Source organism: Euleptes europaea, chromosome 6, assembly GCF_029931775.1.
Source record: "Euleptes europaea isolate rEulEur1 chromosome 6, rEulEur1.hap1, whole genome shotgun sequence".
Lineage (NCBI taxonomy): Eukaryota > Metazoa > Chordata > Lepidosauria > Squamata > Sphaerodactylidae > Euleptes > Euleptes europaea.
This window is the reverse complement of record NC_079317.1, coordinates 23,312,688-23,335,060: the sequence shown is the minus strand read 5'-3', so window position 1 is coordinate 23,335,060 and position 22,373 is coordinate 23,312,688. Positions and strand designations below refer to the sequence as shown.

The 22,373-nt window shown below is 45.6% G+C and overlaps 1 protein-coding gene across 1 annotated transcript in view; it reads right to left on the bottom strand.

Moving 5' to 3' along the window:
- Nucleotides 1–8,873: 8,873 nt before the first annotated feature.
- Nucleotides 8,874–22,373, bottom strand: part of CLMN (calmin) — an 88,156-nt gene continuing 74,656 nt past the window's right edge. Inside the window, exons 8-13 of the mRNA XM_056852258.1 lie at nt 20,713–20,795; nt 17,691–18,977; nt 12,888–13,063; nt 9,889–9,946; nt 9,479–9,543; nt 8,874–9,036 (exon numbers count right to left, since the gene is read on the bottom strand). Of these exons, the coding sequence (XP_056708236.1) occupies nt 8,874–9,036; nt 9,479–9,543; nt 9,889–9,946; nt 12,888–13,063; nt 17,691–18,977; nt 20,713–20,795 (1,832 nt within the window). The remainder of the gene's footprint in view (nt 9,037–9,478; nt 9,544–9,888; nt 9,947–12,887; nt 13,064–17,690; nt 18,978–20,712; nt 20,796–22,373) is intronic.

Sequence of the window (22,373 nt, the reverse complement as noted above, 5' to 3'; positions counted from 1 at the left end):
TCTGCCATCCTTTTGCCCAAAACCTTCTTGTCAAGCAGAAAGATCATGGCACACCCTGGATCTTCGCAGGGCTATCCGCATCTACATCGATAGGACAGAAGAATTCAGGAAGTCCGACTCGATGTTTATTAATATTTCCAATCCCAACAAGGGGTTAAGAATGTCGCCCGCCTCCATAAGCTACACTCTGCGTAGGTGCATTGTTGAAGCCTACAAAGCTGCCAAGGTCACTCCTCCAACAGGAATCACCGCTCATTCCCTTCGCAGTTCAGCAACCTCAGCGGCGTTCAGCCGACAGGCCTCGCTTGACAAAATTTGCCGTGCGGCCACCTGGTCCACCATTAACACATTCATCAAGCACTACAGGATTAACACCTGGTCATCTGCTCAGGCGGCCTTTGGACGTAGGGTCCTTCAACACGTGCTGGAAGAAGTCTGACCCACCCTCTCTGGGAGCTCTAGAAGGTCCCAATCATAAGATGCCCTTGCCTCGGAGGAGAAGGATGCCTTGGTTCTTACCGTGAAGGCTCTTTCTCTTCCGAGGCGAAGGGCATCTGGCCCACCCAAATGGAATTCCTACACTTCTGAAGACCAGGTCGCTCCTTGCTTTATTAATCAATGGACCAGGAAAAGACACGAGGCTCACACGGCCGATACCTGACTTCTTAGCACTCAACCAGTGTGAATGAACCAGTAGTCCTCAAGTTTTTTGCCCGCCCGTTGGCGGCCCAGTTACCATGTAACCCTCCGGGGTCATTTAGGTTCACTGTTCAATGTTTTTAAACACTCCTGTTTTCCTTCCTTACCTGTGTACTCCTCTCACTGTTTGTTTAGCAATTCTCTAGAAGCTAGGCAAGCCAGTAACTGAGGATAGTGGGCGGTCTTCCCGCCAAGGAGACAGGAAGTTTCCTTTGGTCCTGCCTCCTGGAAGCAGCGGGAAAACACCCAATCATAAGATGCCCTTCGCCTCGGAAGAGAAAGAGCCTTCACGGTAAGAACCAAGGCATCCTTTTAAAGGGCTGATCTGGATTGACAGCCACTAGGTGCTTGCTTCGAGATTTCCTTCCAGACAAGAAGAGTAGAGTCTGTTCTAAGTCAGAACTAACATTGGGCTATCCCATCAGAAGTCTGTGAAACATTACAGTGTCACAGAAGGTTAAGCAAGAACACTGGACAATGTCTTTCCCTTGGCAGACTGTTCTGTAATTTAGGATACAGTGTACTGTGAAGAGTGGGGAAGGAAAGCTAAGGAAGGCCAGTTAATGTTTACAAGGGAATTTGGGATGGAACAACTTGGGGTGTGGAACACTGAGAGCTCATCAATGTTCCACACCCCAAGTTGTTCCATCCCAAATGTGAGGTAGAACTTTTGTAGACATTCCATAGGGATGTATAGCAGTAGCTTGCATGGCGGCTTACGAGCTTTCTGGATCCCACCACCAAGGACTGCTGAAGGGGATACCGTGCCCCCGTACTGGAGGATATCAGGGGTTGGTGACCAAGGTGTCTGAACTGCAACTGTGGCTCTATTCAAACATATGGTTGCTTGACAACAGGACCCAGTGCCAAATGTCATCGCCTGAGCCCACACTGGATTGTGCTATCTGTTCAGTAGCAGCACAGTGGCACACTGCTGCATCCGTGGCCCCATGCTACCGTCTCCACCTTCTGATGCCTTCCTATAAGGGCACCACATCCCCCAGCAGCGGTGCTTAATGGTGAAACCCAGAATCCTTCCTGTTACCTGCCAGGCAAGCTGCTGCTACAAGCCTCACAGATGAAAATAGGGATCTACTTGTAAAATCCTCAAGAACAGACTTCCTCGAGAGGTAGTAAGTGCTCCTTCCCTGGAGGTTTTTAAGCAAAGGCTAGATGGCCATCTGTCAGCAATGTTGATTCTATGACCTTGGGCAGTTCATGGGAGGGAGGGCATCTTGGTCATCTTCTAGGCATGGAGTAGGGGTCACTGGGTGTGTGTGGGGGGAGAGGTAGTTGTGAGTTTCCTGCATTCTGCAGGGGTTGGACTAGATGACCCTGGTGGTCCCTTCCAACTCTATGATTTTATCCTTGTGAAGGATCTCCATCCAAGCATTATCACCTACTCATTGCAGAAGGCTACACCATCTGGTGTACTTCGAAATTGTTTCTTCAGCACTGATTTAAAGGCTAAGAAGGGGTTTTTGTTTTAAGTTAATGGTAAGCTAGAAAACTGTAATTGTCCTTCAATTTATTATTGAGGACAAGGCTTACCGGTATGTGAAATACCCCCTTAATGTTCATGCTTGTACACTGACAGATGTATATGTTAGAGACAAAATGCACTCATCCGTCTCAATCAGAAATATAACTTACAGGAATCCTGGGGAGAGTGGTTGAAGCTGAAGAATAACAATCCTAGCAACCCACACATTTTAACAAGACATGCCCAAAGGCAAAAATCAGGGCAAGAGAGGAACAAGCAATTTATCAGTGGCAGGAACCAGGAAGGGACTGTTCTTGTTACATATGGGCTGTTGGAGCACATGTAGGGGGAGGTTTCCATCCAAAACCAACTCCTGCAGAATTCCAAGATTTCTGATTTTTCTGGACATTTAAAGACCTAGTTCTCATAAGTAATGGCCAAGGTAGTGTTGTGTAGCGCAGGCAAGGAGGTAACACAAGGCAGGATTCTTAACACAAGGTTTCATTCTTTGGTCCTTACCAGCCCCTTCTCTACTTTCTCCTCCATCTTTCTTTCCTCCTCCTCCTCCATTTTCCTTTCAGAATTGTCAGCCCAGCAACAGATTATGGTTTCCCTACATCAACAGTGCAAGAAATTATACCTCTTAAAATACAACAGGTAGTTTCCGAGGGGAATCCATGGCCCAGGCATGGGGGACAGTGAGTGGGAAGCCGGGGAGATTGGTATGCTATCCTGGGTCTGGGCCAGAAGCCCATTACCATGATGAGCTTTATGTCTGCTCAGTAAAAATAGAATTTTTCTTTCATGTCTCATGACATTGTATAGTTTGGGATTGCAAGAAAGCTCATTACAAATCTGTAGAGGTCCAGTGAAATTATGTGTGGGCTTTGACTGCAGGTGGGGACTGCCTCATGAAAAAGTACATATAGAAAACTAAAAGGAAAAGTTTAGGCTCCAACCTTCAACGCCTGCTTTTTCTAGGGGCAGGAATTTTTGTTTGGCCTGGAGCAACATCCAGTCATATGACCTGCCACTGGGTGATACTGCCTGACACAAGAGGCTGTCCCTGCAGTTGCCACCACACCTGCAGCATCTGCTTTTTTCTCAGGGTGGGTGAGTGTCAAAGGAGGTTGCTAAGGAAGCGGGCATCTGGGAAAGATCCACGCCTGTACTACTGTTGCATGATCCAACCCTTACTCTTTTAAAAATAAATAATACAGCTGAAATTTCAGGCTAGCTAAGGATCTGGCAATGCAATCCTATGCAGAGTTGCACTATTTAGAAAGGTGCAACTAGCACTAGCAAACTCTGGGAGATGTGGTGTGTGTGTGTAGTCTTGATGATTGATGTCATATTGCAAACCCAGAAATGTCATCAAGGCAACACTCTAGGATTCACCTGATGGTTTTTTACCAGAGAGGTACAGAGGTGAATGCTAGAGGATCACCCAGATGAAGTGACATCACATCCAGGTTAACACCAGAGCTGCCATCGTGGTGTTGGCATGACATCCACCGAGCAGCTATGGGAGTGATGGGGCCCAGGGCAGGACTGCCCTAGGTGTAACTGGGATTGCACTGTAAATGGCCCATGTGGCAGATCCAGAATCCAGGCAAAGCCCAGATCACAGGGCAATCTCCCTCCTACAAGGAGGAATTGTGGGATTTCTCTGTTAACCTGAGGGAGAGGAGGCAAATCTATGTAATAGAAAGTGGAGTTAGAAGGCTAAGCTTCCATTGTTAATTCCTTAAAATTTATATCAGCAGTTAAAGCAATTCTTAGCTTAATCAGAACACATTTAGTCACTGAAGAATGCAGTAAGTAAAATGTAGTTATGCACAATAGGGAACTTTTCTTGGTGGCTCTCAATAGCTTGGAACCACTAGGATTTGCTATGGACAGAAAAGATTTCCACCCATGAAGCATGACTTCCTTCCCTGTCCTCTTCCTTTGCAGCCCAAAATGCTCCCCAAATTCTGCTCCTGGGGGTCAGGGAACCCCCAGGGACAGGATGAAGAGGGAATCCAAGGTCTGCAGTGGGAAGGAATCAGTGAAAATTGCCTCCCTTCTGTATGGAGAAATCCTCCAGTGGACTCAAACCCGCGTATGCCTGACATTTCTCTAGTGCTGATTCTTTCAACTTATGACAATACAACTTGAGAGCTGTGCTGGCTTTTTATTCATTCAATGTCAAGCTGAGGAAAGTACACAGACAAAGTTGATTTAGTACAGAAAATCCATCCATTTATTTGAAAATTTTAAAATTTAGAAAATAAAGTTTTCAGCTGTTCATTGGTGCATACTTTTTTTCTTCAAAGAACAGTTTTGTGAAAACACTTGCTTCTTGTGGTTTGTTCCAACTATACATAAAGCATTTCATTTATTTTACAAGCAAATGTTTTTGAAGATTAAGTGCAAACATTCAGTGTATAGAACTGACCAGGAAAGCATACCTGAAAAAACAACAACTGGGAAGCATTTTTGTACATGTGCTCACTTATTTCTGTGCTTTAAAAATAAATCGTCTCTCTGTAACAGCATGTTTCAGATTGTCTCCGCTCAAGGAAAATGCCAAAGAATATATTCTTCAAATCACTGAAGTTAGCATTAAATAAAATCAACTATACGTAAGATTCCAGAGAAGAAACCGATGTACAGTAATGTGACCTCCTAATGGAAAAAGCTTTTTGTTATTCGATAATGGGTTAGCTTTTCCTAAGCTGAAAAAGAAAAGAGGGGTCCCCCATAATGACTGGAAAAGGCTATGATGAGAATCATGGGACCTGCATATATGAAAGCCTTATGAGCTGGGGGCTATAGGAAGGAGCAGAATTGGGTGATACCGAGTGAAAAAGCTGCCTGGATCCCACCCAATGGAAGCATTAAAAGACATGCAGCAAGAAGTGAGAAATGGGGGCGAGCTGCTCTCTTATTTTCTTTAATGTTCTCATTTTTTCCTCTACAATTTTTTAAAAAAAATAAAAGTTATGGATCTCAGGATTTTACAACCAAAAACACAAGCTCCTTGGAAATACTTTATCATTATTAAAAAAAACACACACAAAAAAAAAAACAAGACTTGGCTAAAGAAATGTGACAGAATATTCTATGTTAAGAAACAGCCAATTTCTTAACCATAAAGAGCAGTCCGTCTAGGGAAGTTGCCAAATCTCCATCCTCGGAAAGTGAAAAGACTGAGCGGGCATCTATCAAGGATGCTTGAGGTATAAGGTACACAGCCTTAAGGTAGTGTTGGATGAGATGATTTCATATTTCTTCAGCTCAAAGTTCTCCCGGGCCATCTCAGTGAACAAATTGGACAAGATGGTGCCATCATTTTAAGCTGTCCTCTGCCTGTTTCAATAGGGTACAGCTCGGAATTGTACATGCTAGGTCTTCTTGGCCTCAATATAATGCTCTCCAAATCATGCCAAGACGGGCAGGAAATGGGCTGTGCAGGTAGGCACCATATGTCACCATCCTCCCCTTTCCATAATCACAAAGAGAAAGATTTCTCAGCTTTGCCTGTGAGATATAGAATAAACACTTTTTTGCTAAATGGCCTGATCTATCAACTGCAGAACGTCTGGGGCAGCAGCTGCAGACTGTGCCACGTTTAATCTGAGCACTCTGCTTGCTTGAATGGATATTCAGTAAGCACCAGGGTAGAAAGGAAAATAATATAGCTTTCCTTGCGGTCCTTTGTTTTCCTGGCAGAGGAATCTTTTTGGAAGGCTATCAGTAGCATCAAGCAGTGTGACAAAACAATTTCTAAGGTGTCGTGCTGCTCTTTATAGATGACTCAGTTAAAAAATAACCAGAAAAAATCTTCTCAGTTTTAGAATTTTTTTTAGAGGCAATAGGCTGCTTGCCAAAAACAAAAGCGAATGATACAAAATAAACGAGTTATGTCATAGATATAGAAGTCTCCTTCCTGTACTGTTAATTTGATGCTGAAAGGGGGGTCAGGGAATGAGACTTCTATTTGGAAAGCGAAGCTGCAGACAATAGTCACACTGGGTTTCTAGGCGTCTGAAAGAAAAGTAAACACAGCGCAGCCGTGTTTGCATTCAAATTGCTTCAGGGCCACCCAAAAGGCATGAATTAAAAATCAGGACTCATTCAAGAGGTCAAAAACAGATGGGACAGAGGAGACCTGTGAATAGATGCACATACACACAGGAAGCTGGCAGGTCGATACTGTCCACTGTAACTGGTAGAGGCCTTTCACATCACCTGCTATCTGATCCATTTAACTGGAGATTGAATCTTGGACCTTCTACATGCAAAGCAGATGCTCTACCACTGAGGTTAAGAGTGGTGGATTCTAATCTGAAGAACCGGGTTTGATGCCCCACTCCTCCACGAGTGGCGGACTCTAATCTGGGGAACCGGTTTGGTTTCCCCATTCCTCCACATGAAGCCTGCTGGGTGACCTTGGTCTAGTCACGGTTCTCTCAGAACTCTCTCAGCCCTACCTACCTCACAAGGTGCCTGTTGTGGTGAGAGGAAGGGAAGGTGATTGTAAGCTGGATTGAGACTCCTTAAAGATAGAGAAAATTGGGTATAAAAACCAACTGTTCTTCTATCTGCCTGTCTTTCTAAAAATGTTAACAGCAGCAGCTGTGATGGGACTCCCAGAGAAGTATGCTCAGGACTGCAGCCTCTATCTGGCTTCAAGTCCCATGGGTTTGGATAACACAGAGACCTCTATGCTGTCTTCTATCTTGCCATTTATCTTGTAGATTACTGGCTGCCCAGATGTTTGGGAGCCCTGCCCAAGGACTTGAACTGGTGTCCGAAACCTGCTTGGGCTGGAAGCTCAAAGCCTGTACTTTATCTCTTGCTTTACCTCTTTTGACTTTGCGCTCTCCTCTTCTGGACAGTAGGTGTTTTGGTTTATTTGCAACTTTCCATGGGCATTCTAGTATTTGGTAGTGTCATTCCATGCCCAATATTATCTCAGTACTTCTTCCTAACTTAGTTTTAGGAAACTTATCAAGCGATCCCTTAATTACTGCTTGTGTGGGTCACGGCCTAATTTGGCAACAGCAGCTCCTAAGAGTGAGATGTGGCAGAAGGAAGATTTTCTTTCACAGTCTTTCCAACTTGGCTACACTAGTGTGCTTCTGGGCCAAGTTGGAAAGAGGGCTCTATTCACACAGACACGTGTCTCAGGTACAGGTAGATCATCTCAGGTACACATAGTAATAACACATGCTTCCTCAACCAGCTAGGGACATTTACAGTAACCTGCTCCCATATTCCTCTGGCTGTTAGCTGAATCAATGAGAGGAATAATACCACAACAAAGTGGAAGATGCCTTATTTTATGGTGTGAAGAACTGACCCAGGAAAGAGATGAATGATAGGCAAGTAATTGTCACATATTATCAATCACAAGGTTTTGGAAAAGGTTTAGGAGGATAGGTCTTTCATCTATTATTAGGCATGACAGCTAAATGGAGCTTCCCTATTCAGAGGCAGTATATCTGAGTACCAGGTGCTGCGGAGAAACAAGAGAAGGCTGTTACCTTCTTGTTTTATTTGCAGTCTTCCTAGAGGCATCTAACTAGGAAAAACAGATTGGTTGCTGAAATGATCCTTCAGAGCATTTCTGATGTTCCTATCAGACAGGCCCATTTTCAATTTCTCCTGGACAAACCTAAGCTTTAACCCTTATCAGGTGTTTTGCTGGCCCAAATCCCTTCACATCCAAGCAAGGGAAGCAAACGTACAGTGTGAAGAAGGTAAATGGCATCTATAATAAGTACACTATATAAACACAGCTAACCAGTAATATGACATTTACATAAGGGCATTCAAGAAACAGGTCTATGGATGAACATGGTTAATGAAGTCATAATACAGCCCTGGTTGACAGCAACCATAGGTTCAATTGTATGGCAAACAAACAGAAAATGGTGAGTTTTCTGCTCCAGTCGATAAGACATGGCTTTATTACTTCATTTCAATACATTGGGTGCCCCAAAATACACTAACAAGTTCACAATAATATTCTATTACATTTCCATTGGAAATGAATGGAGTCTCTCCTTCATTTTCAGCTAGAGTGCATCTGCTTTGCCTTCATGGTATATTAAATCAAGAGGGGCTGGATTCAAACTTCAAGTCAGATGACTTACATCGAAAACAAGTTCCCTACAGCTGCACAAGCGCAATCATAACAATCACCTTGAGTTTCAGCGGACCGCAAGTTTCTCCAACCCAAAATTCCCACTAGGGAAAAAAAAACATTAGAATAAATACGCATATACATTTTGGGCAGATTTCATGGCCCGAAATCAATTATAATTCCCAGTGAGTTGTGAAGACCAGAGACCTCTAAATCTACAGCATTTCCTAAAAGATTATATTCATTTTTTTCTTTAAGATCCTATAAAGCAAGGCACATATATATAAAAATTGGGAATATTGAATTGTTCACCCCGCCATTTTCATTATTTATATACATATATCTCTTTATAAATATAATCTATGTACAAAGACAAATGTGCCCAAGACTTGATAGGACGACGCAGCGGAAAAAGAGCTACGAAGTGAACCGCCTTCCAAAACAGGTCCTGCATTTGGACCATCCTTTCACCTGAATGAACCTGGTTTAGGGGCAGAGAAAACAAACCCAAAAAAAATCAGGCCGCTGTCTTTTATTATTCTGACTCACGAGTATTCAAAGGGGGTTGCTAATCAGCTGCGGGAGGAGCAACAAGCAGTAGACAAGCACCCAGAGGAAAACGATGAAATAAAACAACTCAGGCTGGTCTGACTGTGAAGTGCTGCTCTGTGGACCAGCCTTGTCTGGAGCGTCCCTCTTTTCCAGGCCTTTTCTCTTCCTAGAAAAGGATGCAAGCAAACATCAACGGGTGGGACAATGCAGTGATGAACAGAACTACAGAGGCCATCTAAAGTGAAGGTTCGTTTCGCTTAGGTATAGTTACTAGCAGAATTCATATTCTGCTTTTCTCCCCAGTCAGGACCACCAAGGCAGCTAACGATTGAAAGCTCAACCCTATAACAATGATAAAATCTATTTAAAATGAAAGGTAAAATACATAGATGAAAACACATATATGGCATTCATGGTGTATATTTCTAGTCCTCCTTTCTTGCATAGATTTGGGGGGCTACTCCCCCCACCCCCAGAACCTGACCCAGGAGAAGAAAAGGTAGTTGCGAACACAGCAAGGGTGGTTCCAAACCAGTTCTGATCTACAAATGTTACATCTCTCTTCACTCAAAGGCTCAATTTAGAAAAGGAAGAGAAAATGTACCCACCTGGTTGAGGAAGAAACATTTTCACTTGTGGCTGCGCTCTTCTGGTCATCCGTACTTCCGCTTTCCTGAAAACATTTAATTACAAATGTTTAATCCACAAAGGTCTGGGATGCAAAAAATTAACTGATACAACAATGGAAACTTATTTGGGGATGAATAGTATAGATAGGGTTGCAAACCTCCAGGTACTAGCTGGAGATCTCCTGCTATTACAAGTGATCACCAGCCGACAGAGATCAGTTCACCTGGAGAAAATGGCTGCTTTGGCAGTTGGACTCTATGGCATTGAAGTCTCTCCCCTCCCCAAACCCCAACCTCTTCAGGCTCCACCCCCAAAACCTCCCACCGGTGGCGAAGAGAGGCCTGGCAACCCTAAGTATATGGAAATTATTTTTTACAAATCCACTTACCTTACTGGCTGGATCAGCGGTACTTTGGAAAACAACGTTGGGATCGCTGTGGCAGACCCTGAAAAGTTAATTAGTAATAAGTAAGGTACATTTAAGGGGGGAAGGGCCTGTTTCCAGCACTTTTGCATGGAAGGCGCACACTGCTCCATATACATTTTTTTTTTTGCCCATCAAGTCACAGCTGACCTATGGTGACCCCTGGTGGGCAAGAGACATTTCAAGGCAAAAGACATTCAGAGGTGGTTTGCTATTGCCTGCCTCCGCATCACAACCCTTGTATTCCTTGGAGGTCTTCCCATCCAAGTACTTGCCAGGGTCAAGGCTGAGAGTGGGTGACGCCCACCGTCACCCAGCAAGTTTCCATGGCAGAGTGGGGATTCGAACCTGGGTTTCCCAGATCCCACTACGCCATACTGGCCCTCTATACATTTTAGGCCACCTGATGATCTAAACATGTTTTTTACTCAAATGCAAGGCTAGCCTCCCCTACCCAGTATGTTATCAAAAAAAGAAAAGAAAAGAGGATGGACTTACATTCACATACTAGTTACTGTTAGGTCTTGTAACAAAAATATTTTTGCTCATATAACTTTTTAAAGGGATTGTCTTATGTTCAGAGTCAACTTTCTTTCGAATAAATATGGTATATTTGTTTCCCATGCAGCCCATATCTCCATATTTCTATGGTGCTAGCATACCCACTTAGCCACAGTCTTAATATGCCCAGGCCAATGTGGAAGCCCTGACCTGGATGGCCCAGGCTAGCCTGATCTCCTCAGATCTTAGAAGCTAGGCAGGGTCAGCCCTGGTTAGTATTTGGATGGGAGACCACCAAAGAAGTCCAGGGTCGCTATGCAGAGGAAGGCAATGGCAAACCACCTCTGTTAAGTCTCTTGCCTTGAAAACCCTACTGGATTGGCATGTCGGCTGCAACTTGACAGCACTTTACCCACACACAAAATTTGGAGAAGTTATGTTATGGAAGACAAACGGTGGCTCCTGGAGAGGAAATGATCCAGCTCCCTAATTCACATATGCAGTAGGGATGCTTCTTCCAATATGGTGAGAGAGAGTGGAGCTTAAGGGGTGGCAGCAACAGCCACGGGACATAAAGGGTCACCCAGGTAGGTTCTCAGTGGTAATGCACATGCATGGTGGCGTGGTTAGAGTGTCAGACTAGGATCCAGGAGGCCCAGGTTTGAATCCCTGCTCTGCCAAGGACTCACTGGGTAACTTTGGGCCAGTCACTCTCTCTCATCCTAACCTACCTGATTGTGGTAAGGGTACAATGGAGCAGGGGAGGACAATGTTGCGAGCCACTTTCAGATCCCAGTGGGGAGAAATCGGGGTGTAAATAATCACAATAATGCATAAGGTTCAGTCCCAGCATCTCCAGCTGGTAGCATGTGTTGGCAAAGGCCTGGTGTTGGCCAGTGTGGTGTAGTGGTTAAGAGCGGTGGTTTGGAGCGGTGGATTCTGATCTGGAGAACCGGATTTGATTCCCCACTCCTCCACATGAGCGGTGGAGGCTAATCTGGTGGACTGGATTTGTTTCCCCACTCTTACACATGAAGCCAGCTGGGTGACCTTGGGCTAGTCACAGCTCTCTCAGCGCCACCTACCTCACAGGGTGTCTGTTGTGGGGAGGGGAAGGGAAGGTGATTGTAAGCCAGTTTGAGTCTCCCTTAAGTGGTAGAGAAAGTTGGCATATAAAAACTAACTCTTCTTCTCTGTCTGAGCCAGTCGTCAGTCAGAGTACTGTACACCTAGGGTACAATTCAGCTTAGTACTAAGCCAGATGGATCAACAGGCAGACTGAGTATAATGTACATTTGAATATCTTACAGAAAAGAGAGAAGGAGCCACAGTATGGGCAGGGACACAATTCTTTGCAGAACACAAGTTCTTGGAAGTGAATTAATAAATTGGGAAGGGTGAGGGGAGACGGGCATGACATGGAGTTACCTGAAAGCATAAACCTGGCTTAGACTACCCATTGTACTAAAGAAGTTCAGCCAGTTTGGTTCAATGTGCAGAATGCTGGCCCTGGAAGAATGAGGTCAAAGTCCCACACTCAGCTGCGAGCCCAGCTAGAAACAATGAGAACTCTGCGCCCTCTCTTGCTCTATCTCAACCTACACTCCTCATCTTGACAGCATTAATGGGCTCCCTCTGTGCGAAGCAAGTGTCATGGAGCTTGGCTACTCGACAACTGCAAATTGCATCTGTGCAAAAAACAGCCAGGCTATTGCTGAGCTTGGAAAACTTGCCTATGAATAAAATGTCAAATGAGCTCATATTGTTCCTGCTACACTTTTCGGGGCTTCCAAGGAGAAGAGGAGCCTAAAACCTAGAAAGCCGGGGGCAGGGACGCCGTGGGTATGAACTGGGAAATCTTTCAAAAAAAATTTAGTGCAACCGACCAACTGGCTTAATGGGTAAGCTGGTTCCGAATGAAGATGGGATTGCTGTACCACCGAGCGATCAGCTGCAGCTTGGGGCACGATCCTGCCAGATCTGAGCACTTTGAAGCCCCACTGGTGTTAACGGGAGAGTTAAGGACACACTTAAATCTCTTCCACTGGAAGAGGCTTAACTTTGAACTGCATCTTGTCCTTTCAAAATGCATGAGCTCTCCCCACAGTTTGCACTACCGTTGTCTAGGGCTGCAGCCAAGTCATCCCACAATATCTGAGGCAGGGCTGGTAAATAAGCTGAGCCTGGAAGAGGAGGGGCTGTGGCTCAGTGGTAGAGCATCTGCTTGGCATGCAGAAGGTCCCAGGTTCCATCCCCGGCATCTCCAGTTAAAGGGAGTAGGCATGTCGGCGATGTGAAAGACCTCTGCCTGAGGCCCTGGAGAGCAGCTGCCAGTCTGAGTAGACAATACTGACTTTGATGGACCAGGGTCTGATTCAGTGTAAGGCAGCTTCATGTGTTCATGTGCACAAGTTAAGTAGCTAGTGAGATAAAATGTCAGAACCAGACCAAGAAAACTGTACCTTGAGAGCCCCTGATGATCTGCAGAATCTTCTTCTAGCTTATCTAGCAACCGAACAGAGCCAGCTTTTGCACCTTGGGTGTTTTCTCCTTGGAAAATGGCCTTGTTCTTCCTTTTTTCTTTCCTTTTACTTCTTTCCTCCTGCACTGCTGTAGTATCACATTGATTTACCACGATCTGTTTTTTTTTAAAAAAAATCCTTTCAAAAGCCAAGCCCAGCACAAGTTTATCAAGACCCTCCTAAAAGAGGCTCAGCCTCTTCAGCAGAAAGTTGTATTCGGCATACAATGACACAAACGTTAGCTTTATTTATACCCAAACAAAGAAGAAGAGAACAGACCACTATCCTAAAGCAGGTCCATCTTACACTGGTAGCTGTTGCCTAAATACACAGTAATTGCACCTGGAATCTGAGGACATGGGACACTTTCAAAGGCAAAAAGGTCAACCAGAGAAACAAGAACAGGTGCCCAACATCTCAGGGCTGCTTCCGTTTGATGATCTTATCAGTTATTATATTTCCAATTGGATGGCATCCATTTTTGCGTCTTCCCAGCATGCCAGGCTTGATACCTGCTAGCCATCCCATAGCACCTACTGAAATCAACAAAGCAACCTGCATCCTACCCAAGATGCCGTGAGAGAGGCCTCAAGACCCGTGGCTAAAGATTCCCCCCCCCACGCTGCCACCACTTTTTAACAGAGTTCTGGAGATTTTGAAAGCTCGTGCAATGGGTTGTTGTTGTTTTGGGTTGGCTGTAATATAAGATATTACCGTATATACTCGCGTATAAGCCGAGTTTTTCAGCCCAAAAAAAGGGCTGAAAAAAGCCAACTCGGCTTATATGCGGGTCAATACGGTAGGGTAGGGGAGGAGGGAGGAGGGAGGAGGGAGAAGGAAAACCTACCATTGCCGCCATCCTTCGCTGCCGGCCCACTTGCGTTCCCGCGGCCTGGGAGCGGCCAGCGGGGCCTGCCTGCTCCCAGGCAGGCCTCGCCGCCGCCCCCGCCGCCCCCCCCCCCCGCCGCCGGCCCGCTCTCCTGGGAGCGGCCAGCGGGGCCTGCCTGCTCCCAGGCAGGCCTCGCTGCCTCCCAGCTCGCCTCCCCGTGGCCTGGGAGTGGCCAGCGGGGCCTGCCTGGGAGCAGGCAGGCCTCGCCGCCGCCCCCGCCGCCCCCCCCCCCGCCGCCGGCCCGCTCTCCTGGGAGCGGCCGGCGGGGCCTGCCTGCTCCCAGGCAGGCCTCGCCGCTGCCCCCCCCCCGCCGCCCCCCCCCCCGCCGCCCCGCCCCCCCGCCGCCGGCCCGCTCGCCTGGGAGCGGCCAGCGGGGCCTGCCTGCTCCCAGGCAGGCCTCGCCGCCGCCCCCGCCGCCTCCCCACTCACCTTCCTGCGGCCTGGGAGCGGCCAGCAGGGCCTGCCTGGGAGCAGGCAGGCCTCGCCGCCGCCCCCCCCCGCCGCCGGGCCCGCGAGGGTTCCTCCGGCCGGCAGGGGCCTCCTGCAGGGCCGGCAAGGCCGCGCCGCCATCCCCGCCGGGCCCGCGAGGGTTCTTCCGGCCGGCAGCGGCCTCCTGCAGGGCCGGGAAGGCTGCGCCGCTGCTTCCTGCCGCCGCTTCTCCTGGTGAGTAGGGGGTTCAGGGGCTCTTCCCCCTCCCCCCCTTGAATGGCACTGGGGTCGGGGTGGGTTGGGAGGTCCCGGGAGGCCGGCGGGAGGGCGACCTGGGGCAGGGGCAAGATCTTCCCTGCGCTCTAAAATGGCGGCCGCCATTTTAGAGCGCAGCTTTACCAGAAAAGGGAATTTCTTATTGACCCTCGGCTTATATGCGGGTCAATAAGAAATTCCCTTTTCTGGCCTCAAGTTTGGGGGGGTCGGCTTATACTCGGGTCGGCTTATACCCGAGTATATACGGTACATGGTTTCTCTTTCCACGTTACTGTTGTTGTTGTTTTTTAATTGTTCACCTAAAAGCATCAAATAGTCTCTTTGGTTAAGAGCCGGCATGGTGTAGTGGTTAAGAGCAGTGGTTTGGAGTGGTGGACTCTGATCTGGAGAACCGGGTTTGATTCCCCACTCCTCCACATGAGCGGTGGATGCTAATCTGGTGAACTGGATTTGTTTTCCCACTCCTACACTTGAAGGCAGCTGGGTGACCTTGGGCTAGTCACATCTCTCTCAGCCCCACCTACCTCACAGGGTGTCTGTTGTGGGGACGGGAAGGGAAGGTGATTGTAAGCCGGTTTGATTCTTCCTTAAGTGGTAAAGAAAGTCGGCATATAAAAACTAACTCTTCTTCTTCTTTAAAAGTGCCTTAGCTAGAATGCAAGCTTTATAAAAATATAACAACTGCAATACAGACAATTACAATATGACAGGAGATCTGGAAAAACAGCAAACATTCTTTCAGAACTCCATAATAGAGAGTCATGATGGACCTTGGGTGTCAGGCCTGCTGACCTTCCTCTTTCCATGCTGCTCTCGTTGTTAAACCTCACCAGAATTTTCTAGCTCCCTGTGCAATATTGACTCGTATTCAATTATTCTACTCAGCAAAGTTCGCTGCCTTCACCCTTCCTTCAAATTGAACTGAGTGGTAGGACACATGCTGCTAAGAATTGCCCAGGTACCTAGAAAATTCTGATGAGCGTTAACAGCAATTAGAGCAAAATGTGCAACATTTAATAGGATCTCTTCTACACCTATATATACGTGGATTCCTTTTCCACAAGAAGGTCAGCTTTTGAACAACAGAGCAATACCTGTGTCCTTCCAGAAGCTGTGAAAGAAATGTTGGCCTTTGATATTCTAAAACTGGTTCCAACTACATTGCCTCCTAAATTGCTTCCGGGTCCAATTCAGGATGCGGGTACTGACAATCAAAGTCCTACAGGGCTGAGCCAGCATACATTAAGGACCACCTACTCCCATAGGAACCTACCCAACCACTAGTTGTCTTTAGAGGCACTGCTTCAGGTGCCTCCACCATCTGAAGTTAGGCAGGTGGCAACTCAAGAACTGGCCTTCTTTGTTGTGGCCCCAAAATTATGGAATTTCCTCCTCAGGGAGATTCATTTGTCCCACTCTCACACTGTCTTCTGCCAGTAGGTGAAAACTTTTCTATTCTAGTTGATGTTTCTTCAGCAACCCTCATTATCCCTCCTCTTCCGTTATGTGTATGCCTCTACGCTAGGGTTGCCAGCTCTAGGTTGGGAAATAGCTAGCAATTTGGAAGGTGGAACCTGGGGATGGTGGGGTTTGGGGAGAGGCGGGACCTCAGCAGGGTACAAAGCTATAGAGTCCGCCTTCTAAAGCAGCCATTTTCTCCAAGGGAACTGATCTTTGTAGCCTGGAGATCAATGGTAAAAGCTGGAGATCTCCAAGCCCCACCTGGAGTTTGGCAATGCTACTCTATGTGTTTGTGTTTTGCACAATTGTTATTGTTTTATATTTATGTGTATTTTAAAATGTGTTTTGTCTATTATCTGCCTTGGGGACGCTAAACTGGGTGGAAAGGTGGCATAAAAATGTTTAAAATAAATGATATAAAACAATACATAAAAACCTATAGTAGTGAGATCACTGAACTCTCCATTACCACACATGTACAAATGCAGCTCTTGTGCAGCACATTTTATGCTATGAATATCCTACAAACAAAGAGTGATGGAAAGCCAGCAGATATCATGTGTGAGATGGCTCTGCAAAAATAAGAACCAAAATTTATGGCCCAAAGCCTGACCTCTTCCTTGAACCTAATATTGCAAATACATGTGGGCCCACTTTTAGTGATGTGGGAGCATGTTTCATTCATAGGACTGGCCCTCCTAAGTTGCACACATACATAACAAGAATCCTTCTTGTACATTTTCTACAGGGTACAGAACCCTTTTGCTATGAAGAATCACAGAATCATAGTTGGAAGGGACCACCAGGGTCATCTAGTCCAACCCCCTGCACAATTCAGGAAATTCACAACTACCTCCCCCACTGACTGCTACTCCATGCCCAGAAGATGGCCAAGTTGCCCTCCCTCTCATCATCTGCTTAAGGTCATAGAATCAGCATTGCTGACAGATGGCATTGCTGACAGTTGACCATCTAACCTTCTTCTACTTAAACTCAATGTGCATTACATTATCAGAAAGTCAGCCTCAAAACAAAAGACGAGATTGCAACCACTGACTGCAATGTCGTGTGCAGTGAATGAGAGTGAAACGTGGGGACAGTTGACACAGACATCTGAATGTTGACTATTCCAGACAGACTTTGTACAATGTCCAAAACTATTTGTGTTTTTCCACATACGGGAACGCCAAAAACAACTGTAAGATGTTGGGCACTTATTTCAGGATAGTTGCCCAACGCATCTGGGTGTATCAGCATTCATAAGACTATCAATACTTTTGGATATTCTCTGCACCATATACAGATATAATTACAGAGCAAAGCATACACCAAATGGAACATTTGGCCAGCACCGAGGGCACCACTATCAGGTCAGGACCCTGCAGAGCTGAGAAGAGAACATGACGGGGAGGTTGTCGAACTGTGCCATATGGTATTCTGCAGTCATTGGGCATGGTCCCAAACATTTAGATTCGAGGGACAAGCAATTGAAGATTATATCCATATAACAATACTGGACTCACGGACTCAAACACATCTGGCATTTCTTAAAATTAGCCAAAGGCAGTGAGTACCAACTCAAAGAGAACAATGGCAGAGTACGCTATTGTAAAACCATCTGGATGGCATACAGTGAAAGTTTAAGACATGTGCTTAAATATGCATGGAAATATAAGAACAAACATTACCACAGGGACATCAGGACGTGCTGGATCCTTCTGAGAAGAGGTGACATTACTTTTGGCTCTAGGCACAGCACTCCTTCCTACTACAGTAGCTTCTTCATTGTTCAAGGAAGACTTGGTATAACTGCAAGTATTTTTCTTTTGTTTTCCCAAGACTTTGTCATCAATTGGTGTTGGAGAGACCTCCTCATTGACGCATAGGCCAGGCTTTAGATTACTAATGTCCTCATTAGTTAGGGCAAGTGACTTTTTCTCAGCTAAACTGTTCCCTGAAACCTCAGGGCAGATTTTATTGCTTTCAGAAAGAGATGAATCTGCGTCAGGGATAGTAAAGGCGTCCAGAACTGCTGATATAGGAACGTCATAATGTGGATAATACATGAGGTCATGGGGAATTACAGAAACTTTAGGAGAGTTTGGTATTGTTTGAGGCAATGATGCACCTTGGTTAGTAATATCTAAACTCTTGGGAGTGCTCCTAATTGTTAGGGAGGGATGTTCGGCTGGAGATGGTAAAGACGTCTCAGAATCATCCGTGAGATTAGATGTCTCAGCTTCTTGATCTGCAGAATCCACTCTTTCTGGAAGTTTAGATATCTCCTCGTGCAGCATTTGTAATACATATTTATGTGCAGTCTGTTCCAATGGTGAACCTGACACTGGATGTTCCTTTGTCGGATCTGATTTGTTTTCAGGTGGATGTGAAGTCTGAGGTAATGAGCAAGTCTTTCCACCAAGTGATTCTTGTGTTTTATTGGATGGCTCCTGCACATCAATTTCTTCTTGGCCGTCTTCTGAAGAACCCAATGGGTCAATAGGATGTTCACTGTTCACAAGGACTTCAGGAGGAAGCTTATCACTCCTCTCCGGTGAATCGTGCATGCTCACTCGATTCCCTTCAGGCCCATTTATTTTATTGGTGAGAATGTCGGTAACCGGGCTGCACTGTAAACCTGCAGATTCTGTAACTGGCAGAGAGGTAGGCCTCTGAAGATCTTCTGAATGCAGCAATTCTGTGAGAGTCTCTGAATGGTCAGATAAGGGTTTGCTTAGATTGTCATGGAGTTCATTTGCCATATGCAGATTCTGGTCCTCCTGATCAAAAGGCAGATCAAGAATATGAACTTTTGCTGGTGGCGACTGGCTTCTGTCCCAGTGTGTGGTATAAGTGTGTCCCCCATTTTCATTCAGAATTAAGATCTTCTCTGGTGTTTCTTCCCCTGGTGTGTCTTTGACATGGACATAAGTAGATTCAATTGGAAATTCCTTGTCTGGGTCTGAAAAATCTTCCTATATTACATCAAGGAAAAATAATGACAATTAATATGGAATAATATTCTGTACTTCCACCAAACAAGACAAACAAATCTTTGGCAGCAATCCTAAGATCATGTTCCTGGGAGTCAGCACTACTGATTAACATGGGGCTTACTCCTGAGTAGACCTACTCAGGGTTGCATCCCATTATCTCTTAATATATATGAACAGGTCTAGTGGCCAAGCAAGTTTTAAAGTTAATTTAATTGACAAAGATTGATGAGAATTTGAGAATTCCACGCTGTCAAGGCAAATCCTTACGGTTCTGATTTAAGAGACTGGATATGCTGTTTCTGTACTTCTGAATTGTCCAGTTGTTCCAGGAGCTTTATTTAGCCTGTGTTGCTTGGTCTACTAGGTCACCTGGCTGATAGGAACCAATTTAGAGTGTACAACCCACACAGCTAGATTCCTATGGTGGTTCTTGAGGGGGCAGAGCTCTATATAAAAAGTGACCCTATTTTTTTTTAATGGACCCTTCCAAATACAGAGGCAACATACTTCTGATTCTTATATGTTATGAAGGAAGGGGGTTGACAGAAAGGTTTGGAGTAGGAGATCTGCCTGTGGGAAAATAGTGTTCTTCTATCAGTAGGTAAAAGCTTCATGATAATAATTTAGTGACACTAAAATGTACAGAAATACTTGGGTTTGGTGGCAGGGTTATACAAGCTTGTCGGTTATGAGGAGATCACTGGTTTTGCAACCATTTCTTCAAAGCTCCATCTGGAAATGATTATGACCCAGGTTGGGCTATATTGTACAGAGTTAGAAAGTCACTCACTGTTAGGGATGGGCACCATTTTTTTCAGGTTTTTTTCAGGTTCGGGTTTAACAGACTCAGAAATTTTCAGAAAAGCTGAATGTCAATATCGGCTTTCCTCGAAAATCTCCAAGTCTATTAAACCTGAACCTGAAAAATACATGGCGCATGGACTCCCCAGTGTTCAATTCTAAGCTGCTACCTCCGAAGCCCAGCATTCAGTTCTAAGCCACCGCCTCTGAAGTCCGCACAGACTTTGGAGGCGGTGGCGGACCCAGCCAGCAGGTATGTTAGGGAGGGGGGAAAGGGGTTAAAAATGGCAGCAGGGCCAAAGCAGCCCCTAATAATGCCAAAAACATTCAGCATTATTCGAGGGTCCACTTTTCAGCTCCCTTTAATTGCTGCCATTTTTTTCGGTTCGGCTTTAACCAAATGCACACCCCCTACTCACTATATCCTGGAAGGTTTTCCAGAGATGGGCTGGACCAGGACATGGCAAACTGCACTGTGAATGTGTACTGGGGCATCCACAAGGCACTCTCGCTTTTTAGAAATCAAATGAATCAATCCACAGTAGGTTGGATCTTACCGACTGCTGGAAAAAAAGAAAGGATGAAACCCCCTTTGACCACCCAAAAAGGCTATGCTGGGGTTTGCAGGATCTGCATGGACAAAGCATCATGTGGGAGGGGAGGCTGAAATAAGGAGAATAAAGCAAAATTGAGCTAAAAAGCTGTCTGGATTCTACCCAGCATCTGCACATTAACAGCAAAGTGGGGAAGAAATGCCACAATTGTAGCAAAGTCAGCTAATCAGGAAGCTGTGGCTTCTAAATCTACTCAGAATGAATTGTTTGTAATAAACACGCCAAGCAGTAGGACATGAATCACCTTTAATTTTTTTAAAAAGTTGAAAAGGTAAAAGGTGGGGGAAGAAAGCACATACCCCTTCCATCTCTGGGAAATGCTCCAAGAATTGTGCAATGTAGGTCACCACTGACTGTTCATCAGGTGATTCGACCATGATGTCTGAAGAGAAATCACACAATATGTTGAGGTTTGCGAACACTTATAACTCATACTCGCAGAACAGGAGTGTGATCAGGCATGATTCAATGAAAAAAATAATCAAGGACTTCTTATATATTTACTCTTAACGGCACATTCTCAAAGCTTAATATTCCTCTCCAATCACAGTCATAATCAGATATTTTTTCAACCAACTAACACGACCTAGATGATGTTTCTGGACACCAAGGCTGCTTTGGCATTTTGCTTGAAGGAGGCCTTGTGGAATGTTCAGTATGGATTGCTTCATAAGGGAAAATGGGCCGACTGCCCTCCTCAATCTTTGACCTCTCTAGAATTGTGGCATTGAGCCTTTGTAGAGAGTCTTTCAAAGTGAATCTTCCAAAGTGAATCAAATTCAGGTGCAACTGGGCCTGCTTCCAAGCGAAGCCAGCTCTGTAGAGTGCAAATTGGCTGGCCCCTCATGGCAATAGGGTTGTGCAAAAAAACATTTCAGTAAATTTCAGGTTTGGGTTTTTACAACCCAATTTTTTTGGTGATACTGAAATAAGTCATATACCCATACCAGTAAATATGGGTAAGCAGCTTATTTTTGGGCTTACCAAAAAATTTGGGCCCGTTATAGTCAATAGGGGTTCTTTTTGAAGCTCCTGGGGGGGCATTTTTGGAGGTAGAATCCCCAAATTTGCAGTGTGGCTGCAAGGGACTCTCCTTCAACCTTCACCAAAGTTTGGTGAACTTTGGGACAGGGGGTCCAATTTTATGGGCCCACAAAGGGGTCACCCCCATCCTCCAGGCATTTGCGAGCTGAGTTGTCAGCCTTGCCAAGGACTGGCGGAAAGAGCCAATTCCAGGCTGGTGCCTCAAAGTCTAGGGTCTGCCTTTGTTTCTGGGGCAAATGACATCCTGAGCAGTCCTTTATTGTCGTCATGAAAAATCTGATTCCAAGAGATGGTCACGTGCAGGGAAACGAAGCCTCTACTCAGGACAACCTTCCTTTGTAAAGGAGGTTTTATGGGGGGGTGATATTGGAGCTGACTGAAGTCATGACCACAGGGCTGTCAGAGATTGCTCATCCACAGGGCTGTCAGACATTGCTCATCCACACGATAGCTTGTCCTTTAGAGACTGCTCATCCACGTGGATGAAGAAATCTCCTTCGGAAGCCTGGTGGATGGCTGTTGAAGCTGGCTCTTTTTAGTTGGAGGATATATCCCTCCGGACGGGCCTGAGTGAGCTTCGTCTTTTAAATAACCCTATCTCAAAAGGGTCCCAACTATGGGGCCCTAACAAAACCAGTCAAAAAAAGAAAGGAAAAGGGGAGATAGCACAGAGTCATGCCTCTGAGCAAAGGTGAATAACCGAACCGGAAAAGCCAGATATCTATTTTTCAGGAATTACCTATTCGGCTTTGGCTTTATCCCCAGGTTTTGCATTCTGGTAAACTTGAATCCCGAAGTTTACTGAAATGGCTACTTTCGGGTTTATTTTCGGTTAGGGTTTATTGATATGTACAACCCTACATAGCAATCATGAAGCTCTCTCCCTTTTTACCTTGGTGTCCAAAGTGCTGATTGA